The 12297-nt window shown below is 29.7% G+C and overlaps 1 protein-coding gene across 1 annotated transcript; it reads right to left on the bottom strand.

Annotated features, from left to right (window-relative positions):
• Window positions 1-966: 966 nt before the first annotated feature.
• Window positions 967-7728, bottom strand: PmUG01_11056200 (conserved Plasmodium protein, unknown function; the record flags this gene model as incomplete). The annotated part of the gene is made up of 1 exon (XM_029006236.1): window positions 967-7728. One exon carries the CDS (start codon window positions 7726-7728, stop codon window positions 967-969), a length of 6762 nt encoding a protein of 2253 aa, XP_028862746.1.
• Between the last annotated feature and the right edge of the window lie 4569 nt (window positions 7729-12297).

Below are 12297 nucleotides of genomic sequence, written 5' to 3'. Positions count from 1 at the left end.
AAATAAAAAATATATAAATAAAAAACAAATAAATAAATAACAAATGAATAAATAACAAATAAATAAAAAATATATAAATAAAAAACAAATAAATAAATAACAAATGAATAAATAACAAATAAATAAATAACAAATGAATAAATAACAAATAAATAAATAACAAATGAATAAATAACAAATGAATAAAAAATAAACTACCTACCAATACGTGCCATAAGCACATATATATATGTGCACACTTCTGTATATGTAAGGCGAAAAAATAATGAACTGTTAAAAAACTAAAAAATATTTAATTATAAGCAACATAAAATAAATAGAGACTTAATTAAAATGCGCACGGGTACACGTAAATATGCACACACATATACGCATTGGTACAAATACTCAAAAAAATTATTTTCTCCATCCAATACTACAAAACATTTGAAAATAATTATAATATGGGTAAAAAAGCTCAAATTGTTAATAACATATGACAACCTTAACTCCTTTCAATTCTTTATTTTTTCCCGCCTTTACCTTTTTCAATTTTTATTGTTAAACAAGAATACCATGTTGTGCCCTTACATCATTGTGCTGTCTTTCTTGCTAAAGCTGTTAATAATACTACGGAAAAAAAAAAAATATAAAATATACAAAAAAAAAATAAAAAAAATACAAAAAAAAAAGCAAAAATTACAAAAACTGCAAAAAATACTAAAAAACAAAAAAGCAAAAACGTAAAAAGGTGTTAACGGATATAGACACACAGTTGTAAGTACAGAATGGCAGCGCGCTCATTAGCATATTCGTGTACATACATGTATTTATAAGGCCCATGCTCAGAGGAAACCGCATTAATGCAAACATATACATATATATGCATACATACATACATTTATATATATACATACGTAAGGGGGATAGAACAAAAGAAATGAAACGCATACGATGTAACAAACGAGCTCGTTTGGTTACACATGGTTAAATAGTTTTCAAATGTGTAATAATAATATACCTCTTTAGAAGCTTCCTAACTTGTAGTAGCTTGTCCTGTATAAGGGAGAGCATATGCCTATTGTAAATAAAGTAATTTTCATTTGAATCCAACTGCAGACTTTTACTATTTGAGGAGCTGACTTGGTTCATGTATCGCATATTATTATTACTGTTATAGTTGTTATTGTTGTTATACTTATTATACATGTTATTACTGCTATCATTCTTTTTGCTATCTCTATTTCTGTTATCACCAATTTTACTAGCTTCACTGGTGCAGGGATTACAATTTAAAAGCAGCTTATTGTTAAAATGGCTCTTCAAAAAATTTGAAGAATTTTCATTTAAATTAGACATATTACTCTCAATATGATAAGAAAATGTACATATATTGTTAAGCATATTTTTAATAAACATAAAAGCATTAGTTTTAATTAAAGCTGAATGATTCACATCTAATTGTTGAAGACATTCAATAACCCATTTAATACGAAAATCAGCATCGTCCAGATTTAAGTTCGAAGATTTTATTAAAGATTCACATAATATATTACTTATACCTAATAAGGCTGGTTGACTTATAGGTAGAGAATTATCTAATGAAAGAATTGAATGAAATCGATAACATAATTGTAGTACCCAGTAAGCATTCGTATTTTTTTCAATATCTATTGAAAGAGCTAATATAAATGCTTGGTTATATTCATGTTCACTTAACAAATGATTAATCCTTCCCTTAATTATAATATCTGTTGGATCATTTCTCTGTTGCATACTGTAGTCATAATTTCTTTTTATTTCAACAATCGAGCTCTTATCACTATTATTTTTGGTACAATTGTTCTTGTTACTCATATTTGGTGTATTATTATAGTGATGGATATCACTCTGTTTATTGTTACTAAGATAAAGCATCTCCTTATCATCCTCTTCATATTCCTCCTCGTCCATTACAACCGCTTCTTCCATTACATCCGCTTCTTCCACTACATCCGCTTCTTCCACTACATCTGCTTCTTCCACTACATCTGCTTCTTCCACTACATCCGCTTCTTCCATTGCATCTGCTTCTTCGTCCGCTCCTTCACCAGCTACTATCACATTTTCCACAGTTTGGTCGTTCAACTGCAGGGGCTTCTTACTCAACTCGTTTATATCATCGTGCAAATAGGCTATCTGCTGATTGATGTTGTAGGTGAATAACTTTACTTCCTTTTGCAACTGGTCGAGTTTGTTATTTACAGATAACACAAAGTCTTCATTATTTCGTTCCAATTTATCATATATATTCTTTTCTATTGCACTTATTTCTTCACTTAACAAATGCTTATTTTCTAACAATAAAGAAATAAAGGAATCTTTTATGGACTGAAAACCCGTGTTATACGCTTCTTTCATACCTGGAATAACACTCTTGGAAAATTGAAAATGAATTTCGGATGATATAACAGAAGGCATGATTTTCTTCAAAGCATTTTGATGTGCATTATTAAAAAACTCCGTCAATTCTTTGCTATATGGACCTCCTCCGCTGCCACTACTATTACCGCTATTCCCATTGGCAGTAGTACCACCACCGCCAACCCTTTTGCCATTTTTTAGGTCCACCTGAGTGGGTTCTACCTTTTTACTATGTTGTACATCTTGCAAAATCTTTTTCAAATTTTCATTATTTCCCCTAAGAGTTTTGTTAAAATTATTTTTCAATTCATCTGACATAACACCTAAATTTTCTGATAATTTATTTATCGTGTTATTTATATATTTCTTAAAATTATTTATTTCATTCATCATTTTTTCTAATTTTATATCATTTCCGTTAGAACTACTATTCTGAACCTTTTGATATGAATTATTCTTAATCACACACTCATATATTTTACATACATTATTATTTATTGATGCAACTTTTAAATTCATATTTTTATTTGAATTTTTTATATTCATTATCTCCTCTTTCATTTCACTTATTTTCTTGTTACAACTGTTCAACATGCACCCTATTTCTTTGTAATAATTGTTATTAGTATTGCTACTGTTACTTGCTTTGTTATTATCATGACTACTAGCACCATTATTGTGCCTGCTACCATCGTTGTTATTATTATTGGTTAGTTTACTACTTTCCTCATCCGGGTTTCTGCCTACTCTATTAAACGCACTTAAGTTACCCTCGTTAACCATATTTTTACCTCTTAACTCTTCGTAAATCATCTTTGCCATTTTTGAACTCACACGCTGACATACTTCATCACACATAACTTTCATTATATCATCTGAAATGGTAAGATAATGGTTTCCCCTCTCCCCTCCATTATCATTACCCTTGTTAATATGTATGGCAGCATTACTACCACCTGCCCTATCGTCTATCTCCTCCTTACCTTTTGTCATTCCATCATACATTGTTAAGATTCCCTTTGTACTGCTTTTTTCTACAATATCAATGTTAATTGCTTTCGTCGGAACAGAGGGAGTTTCCTCTATTTTTCCATCTTTCCTAATGCATTCCTCTCTTTTAAAATGTTCACTGAGGGTATGATCCTGGGTACAACCACTTGGCTCGTTGCTACCACTTACCTGATTAGTACTACATAAATGGTTACTGCTTCCCAACTGATCCCTCTTTTCTTCACTCATCTGAATTTGGATGGGTACCAAACAGTTATCACTACCTAACTGCGATTTGCTTCTTACCCCTCTGTTGTTGTTACACTCCTTTGAAGAGATATGTGCCACGTTTGAAGTAGTAATAACTGCACCTTCTGAAGGATGTACTTCTGGTCCGGGTGAAGCTGCTTGGCTGCTTTTAAAAAACCCCAGTTTATGCAAAAAGGAATTCAGATTTTTTTCCTTCTTTGCATAAATTTCATGATTCTTCTTACCTTCATTTTCCTTTACTTTTTCCTTTTCCTTTACTTTTTCCTTTTCCTTTTCCTTTACTTTTTCCTTTTCCTTTTCCTTTTCATTTTCCTTTTCATTTTCTTCTTCTTTTTCCTTTTCATTTTTTTCTTCTTTTTCCTTTACTTTTTCCTTTGCTTTTTCTTTTTCCTTCTCAGGTCCTCTAAAATCATCGTACTGCTTCTGCTCGTTTTCGTCTTTTGCATGCGCCCCTTTCTCCTCCTCCTCATGCACCTGGCTTTGCAGAAAAGATCCTTCGCCAACATTATCGCGTATTTCACTGTTTCTGTTAATTTCGTTGTTTCTACTTATTTTGCCTATTTCGCTGTTTTCACTCTCCTTATGCCCTCTTTTCTCTATCAGTCCATCTGCATAACCCTTACTTATCACTATCTTATTATTATTACTACCATGATGAAGACTCCTCTTGTCCTCCTCATTCTCTTCCTCTTCACATTCCATGAACCTCTTTAAGGCATCTTCATGTGTTGACATTATTATATCAATATTACTGTTATAGTCCAGCGTGTTCTTTTCATCATTTCCATATCCTAACTTCATTTCCGAGTGATCAGAAAAAATTAAATCCACAATTTGTTTGGTTTCGTTGAAAGGATTTTTCTTGTTACCTGCGTGTTCTTCTGCTTCCTCTGCCTCTTCTCCTTCGACTTTTCCCAATGGAACTCCTCCAACTTCTTGCAGTACTCCTTGCTTTTCTCCTTTCTCTTCATTTTTTCCTCCCTTTTGTGCTCCTAAAGTATTCACTTCCTTATATCTACTGCTACTGCACAAGGAAGAAACGCTCATCTTTTTGGACTCCAAATGTGAGCTGTTTTTTCTTTTAGCACAAAACTCTTTCAGTTTGATATTACCCATATCATCGTTTAGTGTGAATGTCTCATCGAAGGAAGATTTTTTTTTATTTTTCTTTATCTCTTTAATGGAATAATTTAAAAATTGATCTAAATCTTCATCTTCATGAGAACCCTTTTTATTAATATGTTGTCCATCAGAGCGTTCATTGGACTCATTCATTAGATTGTTCAGGCAATTTTCCAGTACATGACTACTATCCAACAATGGACTATTTTCTAACACGTGGCTCTTTACACTTGTGCGATTGTCTATATTATTCATATCCTTTTCATACATTTTATCCTTATCCGTTCTCCTCAATATTCCCATTTCATTTAAGGGAGCCGTTAAGTCTTTATGTTCATTATGCCCTATTAATTCGCTTCCTTTGCGTAATCCCTGCTTGTCCTCTTTCTCCCCCACTGCTCCTCCTTTTAGCTCCTTTTTTAACTTTCTTGTTTTCTTTATATTCGCTTCGTTACTATTACTTGCACTTCCCGTGGTAACCTCGTCGCTGTTCTTGTTGCTGCTTCTACTCATGCCTCTTCTACTGTTGGCAGTATCCTCAATCATCTCCTGCTTCTTCACCTCCTCAATATTATTACCTATGTGCTGGGTACTATTATTATGGTCATTTAGGTAATCATCTCCCATTTTAGTCAAATTTTTTATTTTCTGAAGCATATTCATTCCATCTACCGCATCATGATGCAAGACATTCTTATGAATAACACTCTCACGACCTTGAGCCATATCATTATGCATTCTCATATGAACTGAATCTGTTTTTTCACCTACCAAATGCCTCTCCATTCTATTCCCAACAACTCCTCCTTTATCCTTTATCGCCCTAAAGAAATCTTCATAATGCACCATTATGTTTCTCTTTTGCTCATCCAGATTATTATATGCGTCATATTCGTTGTCAGCCAAATATAACTCATCCCCCATAGGGGCCTTACTACTAGCATATGTATTATTACTCTCTTCACATGTACCTTTCAAAATGTTACTATTAGCAGATTTAACCAAATCATTATGTGTATCTCCTTGCTTTACATGTGTATCTACCTCCAATGAGTTACTCTGATCACATGCAATGGATGGTTGCTGCCCCTCCTTGGTATTGCATACGTCCCCCATAAGTAACGGTATTGGAGCTGAAAAGGACTGAACACTTACACTCTTTTTCAATGAATTAAAAATAATAGAAAACACAAAAAGATTAATAATATTTAGAGTAGTTGATGAAACTGATACATTTAAAACTTTTGAGAATTTTAAACAATCATTTATTTTTATTAATCTAATAGAACATAAGGGTAGAATAGTTTTATTTGGTAGTAGAACAAATTTGGGCTGAATTTTAAAATTTAATCTTTTTTTATTTAAAATTTCAAGAATGAATAATAAACTTCTACTAACATCTACTTTTTTATGTTTGTTAAAAATTGTGTAAGACAAACTAAGGAAGACGAAAAACTCAGATGGATCTATAAACATCTCTATGTTTTCAATATTCGTTATATCCTTCTCCACATATATATTTTGTATGCTACTTTCGTTTAGAATATCTATGCGCTCCGAAAAATTTTCGTCTACGATAATATTGTTTTTGAAGGGAAACACTGATATACATGATCCGCTATGGAAAACGAGTAGGTAGTAAGTGCTCTGACTGCCATCATTAATACAGCCGCCACTGCCGCTGTTATTGTCATTACTATTGTCGTGATCACCGCTGCTAGTGCTGTTCCTATTATAGTGGAAAAAGGTGTTCAGCATGTGGACTGACGATATTTCGCCATTGATCGAGCTGCAACTGTCAGACTTCTGTGGATCCTTATTAATGGAAAGAAACCCTTGCTCACTCCTGTGTGTGCTAGCCGAATCAATGTGCAACTGCTTCTTCACATTTTTTATTTCCTTTTTTAATGATGAGAAACCAACTAACGTAATTTTAAGATACTGATTGTTCCGCTCTACATCCCATATAATAGAATAGTAATTATTTATTAATGCAAATATATATTTCCCATTTAGACTTAAACAGTAGGTGTTTAAAAAAATTTTATCATACCTGTTATCTTCGTTCTCTGTACTCAAATTTTGCTCTTTACATAAATAATTATACTTATGAAATACATGTTCGAAAGATAACGATATAGCACACATGGACACTAACTTATCATTTACATCAATTTCATCTTTAAGTTTATTTGTTATCATTGCATTAGTTAGTAAGGTTACGTTCCAAATATATAAACAATTATTATGACCAGTAATAAAAAGTTTATCACTTTTTGGTAGCCAGCTAGCTTTTTTGGGAATATCACTTTTTATCACATTTTTAATATCTTTTGCATTAACAGTACAGGTGGATGAGATGACAGAAAATTTTGAATTAGCAGAAGAAGTTGGCATGGTGAATTTTTTTTGATATGGTGGAAAATTTAAACAAAGTATCAAATCAACTTTATATTCATTAATTTTGTAAATATATAAATGACCTTTATTATCTAATAATAATAAATAATTACCATTTTCTTTATTAAAACAAACATATAAAACTTCATTGTCATATAACAATTTTATCCTTGTTGTATTTATTCCATTTTGATTAATTAAACGAAATTTCCCATTTTTTAAAGCATAACAAACATTCCGTGAATTTACGTCTAATATCTCTCCTTCTTTTTTTATTATTTCAAAACCATCACTTCTTATTTTTGATATCAAATTTTCATTTAGTGTTAAAAAATTCTTATTACTACCTTCAATAGCCTCCATATTATTTACAATATTCGATGTCTTTATTTTTACATTATTTGTATGCAATGCATTTCGTACATAATTTCCTTCCGAAATGATCTTTTCATCTATTTCTTGAACATCCATTTTGTGAAAGTAGGGAGGAAAAAAATATGTTACAGGAGTTACTAGGTCTTCTTTCGAGATGTCAATACTAGCTGCACGTGCATGGGCGTACATATGAAAGGAGGAAATGGTAACACACTAGCACGTACATACGTATATACTTTTATGTGAATATGTTTATGTACATAGAGATATGCACATATGTTTATCTGTACGAACACCTACGTGCAACTTCCCCTTATGCGCAAAAAATAAATTTAAAAAATAATATTATATTCCTATTACGGTATGTTCAAGCATACACACTACACATTTGTTAATGGGCACCCTCTAAATAAGTACATACATATATATATACACTGCATTAATGCAAAACTGAGATATAAAAAGGGGCTAATTTTTTTTTAATTCAAAATATTATTAAATCATGTGTGCACAACACAAGAAGGATTATATCCTTCGGGTATGTTTAATCACATAGAAAATACGGAATTGTTTAATTAATTTGTACTAATAAAAAAATGCATTCTTCACTAAAACTGAGAAGTGTGTGTCAGTCACTACATTATAAGCACATTTTTTCTTTTCTTTTCTTTTTTTTTCTTTTTTTTCCACTTAAAAATTATGTTCACACATAATATGTAAGGTCATATACTTTATTTGCATTATGTGCATTTATATCTATATTAGCTAAACTGAGGAAAAAGCGGGCAAAAAGGCACAGACCTGTTCACAAAGATACAGGTATATGCACATGTACATTATAAAAAAACTCGAGAACGTAGTTTTGTTCTTAGGACAGTATTATAAAAAGGTAAAAAAACGAATTATAAAGTGCATATGGACGAATATATTTATAAAAAAATATACGTACATAAAGATACGGATATATACATATGTGAACATAAACAAGTATATATGTATATATATTTATAAATGTATATGCTACACAACAACAAGCATGCAATTTAAACTGATCCAACAACATACGTTTCTTCAATGATGTTTTCTTTTCTTTGCTCAGTGGAACTCACTTGTACGTAAAATATGTTTTATCAAATATTTTGAACATAAAAAAAAAAAAAGAAAATGAAAATAAAAGAAAAGAAAAGAAGAAATAAATAAAAGAAAAGAAGAAATAAATAAAAGAAAAGAAGAAATAAATAAAATAAACCAAGATATATAAATAAAGTAAAACAAGAAATAGATTAAACAATAAAAGAAACAATAATATAATAAAATAAATAGAGAGAGATAATAAAATAGTAAAATAAAAAAAAAAAAAATAAATGATAAAATAAAATAAATCATATATTCATACTTGCAACTTTGTACATGTTTTGCAGTTTTACATATTCATTTTATTTCAGAAAATTAAACACGTTTTTACTTTTTAAAATCCGATTTCGTGAGGGGTATCACGATCATGTGCTTTATCATAAATAGTAAAAATGTTTGCATAGTTCAATTGTAGTTCATTTACTTCAATGAGGTTTTCTTCAAATTTCATTGAGTATAACATAGTATACTAAGTCACATGGAATAGTAATGTATACATACTCGTTTATGCACAGAAGGTATAAACATATATGAAATTACGAATAGCGTGCAAACATATATTCATTTACGCACAGCGTATACACAAAAAGGAACATGTACGAAATAGCACTTCTCATTAAGCAATCTTTTTTTTTTTTTTTTTTTTTTGTTTTAACTTTTATAATATGAAATTCTTTTCCTTTCCTGGAAACAATTTATTGCATTTCAAAATGTTTTTTCAAATGTAAAAAAAAAAATAAAAAAAATAAACTAGTTTTAAATAGACGCAAATTAGTTGGAATTGTGTATGTATATATGTATGCATATGTATGTATTTATGTATAACACACCAGAGAGCAAAAACCATTCCTTTTATGTGATATATGTATATATGTATATTTATACATTCTTATTTGCACATGTGTACATGCACATTTATACAGGCATATTTCCACCGTTACATATATATATATATATATATATATATATATATATATATATACATATGTATATGGTTTTTCCATTTTAAAGTCCTACTTAGCACACCTACAATACTAAATTTAAAGCAGTTGCTAGGACATTTACTATTTTTATTCTGCCTTAAAATATTTTTAAAAAGAGGCAGTTTTACCTATTCGCTTCATTTCTCTTCATTTCGTTTTGTTTCGTTTTATTTTTTGCAGTGTACCCACTTTTTCTTCCAACTTGTTCGCTTCAAATGCATTGAGAAACAAGGTTCTTGGTATTTCTTGCTTCGTTATCTCATTTCTCAGGTATATTCCATGTTTAACAGAAAGTACATATATGCGAATATATATATATATACATACATATGTGTGTATGTATGTATGTATATATACAAAATATACACCATTTTTTGTATGCGTTTTTGCGATAAGTTCTTTTTTTACCAATTACAATATATTAAATTTTTGTGCCAACTTTGCAAGCATATTTTTATTTTTTGCTATTGTAAAAATTGTATGTACTTTATTTACTGACAACTTTTATTTTCTTTTGCTCCTTTTTCGCTGTTTTGTTGCACTTAATAAGGTTCCATTTTCCAAATTTTTTTTCCACTTTTTAATTTAATATAATTTAATTTCTCTTCCATTTTTCCTCTTTTTAATTTTTTTTTAATTTTCCACCCTTTTTCCTTTTTCTATATGTTGTATAAACAATATATAAACTTTCCTATATATGCACAGAGTTAAAAAAAAAGTGAGGTACTTCTTTTGTTGAGCTTACAAGGTTAACATGTGTAAAATAATAGCACACTGTAATCAATGGTACAAAATGAAATATAGTTGGACGGAATACTTTTATATTATATATATATATATATATATATATATATATATATATATATACGTGTGCGCTTACATGCATGTATATTTAAGCGGGTTATTTGCTCCATTCAAGAAAATTTTTTTTTAAAAAACTTTAGCAGTCAATACTCTTTCTTGAGTAGTATCCCTTTTTTTTTCAATTTTAAAATGAAATTTTAACTTGTCTGCATAATGTCTAGTGGCCGAAAAAATATACATAAGTGTGCGCATGTATATATATATATGTATATATAACTGCCGCTCTAACATTTTCCCTACATATAGTATTATTTTAAAAAATAAGAATATCTTTAAAGTTATAAAGCCTTCAAATTCATCTCGTCTATTATTTTGCCTTTTTTTCACCTCATGAAATTTATAAGGACGTTTAAAGCGTTACAGTTGCTACTCTACCAATAACTGATCCACATTTTCTTAGACACATACATATGTGCCTATACAGATATGTATGTACGTTATGACATTTTTTTTTTTTTTTTTTTTTTTTTAAATGAACCTATACCTTTGTATATAAACACACTGTGCAAAGGTTTAATGTTTGTAGACTATAAAAAGATAAAATTTCTTAAAGATTAAATGAATAAGAAATAAAAAACATCGTAATAAAAAAAACTTTGAGGTTAATCAGACTTGGGTAACCAAAATTAATTAATCTTTACTTATATGTTTTCATGAAATGTGAGAACAAAAAGAAACAATATAGCAAATGGAAAAAGAATAGCAGCTTAATAGCATCATCGCATTGTCTATCTTCTTGTATAATTCATGTGCACCATTCGATTAAAAGAAATAAACTGAAGATGTTCGGAAAAATGAAGAAGTTCGACAAAATGAAGTTCGACTAAATGAAGAAGTTCGACTAAATAAAGAAGTTCGACTAAATGAAGAAGTTCGACTAAATGAAGAAGTTCGACTAAATGAAGAAGTTCGACTAAATGAAGAAGTTCGACTAAATGAAGAAGTTCGACTAAATGAAGAAGTTCGACTAAATGAAGAAGTTCGACTAAATGAAGAAGTTCGACTAAATGAAGAAGTTTGACTAGATGAAGAAGTTTGACTAAATGAAGTTCAACAAAATGAAGAAGATTTACAAAAATTGAAACAAGCAAATGATATAAGCAAACTAAAGCAATGTTAAACATATTTCACAAGATGGAATATTACATGTGCATGTGCGTATGGATGTGCATGAACAGGTAACTTATATAACAGCTTTACAAAATATTTTGAATATAACTTTGTGCTCATTTAATGAAGTTGAATTTTTCTCATATGGCTACTACATAAAAAAAAAAAAGTTAAAACGATGATGTCAAATATGATATATAATAAAAAAAAAGCAGAAATACGCGGAGCATACAACTGTCCAATGAGCTCTTGTCAAAATGAGAAAGTAACGTCACAGCTGAAGTGATAAAAAAAAAAAAAAATTAATTTAATTTAAAAAAAAATGAAAATTTTAAATTGTGTCCGTTTCCTATTCCCATGAATTTATCAAAAGCATACCACATTTAATTACGCATTAAAGAGGACGGAAATATAAGTGAACAACTTGGTGTTGTAATTTCATGAATTTTCAAAATGTTTTGTATAAATTATTTGTTTTTACACATCTACCTTTAAGTTCAATTTTTTCGTCTTGGGAACATGGCTGTTTAGCACCTTAAACATTCTTTTTTTAATTTTATCTTTTATTTGTGCATTCTATTGCCTTACTTCGTTCGTTCGTATGTACGCTTATGTATTCTTTTTTTTTTTTTTGTTTTTTTTTTTTTTTGCTAGCCATTCTTGGTAT

Source organism: Plasmodium malariae, assembly GCF_900090045.1.
Source record: "Plasmodium malariae genome assembly, chromosome: 11".
NCBI classification, from domain to species: domain Eukaryota; phylum Apicomplexa; class Aconoidasida; order Haemosporida; family Plasmodiidae; genus Plasmodium; species Plasmodium malariae.
Note: the sequence above shows the minus strand (reverse complement) of the source record. Positions and strands in the feature narration are given on the sequence as shown.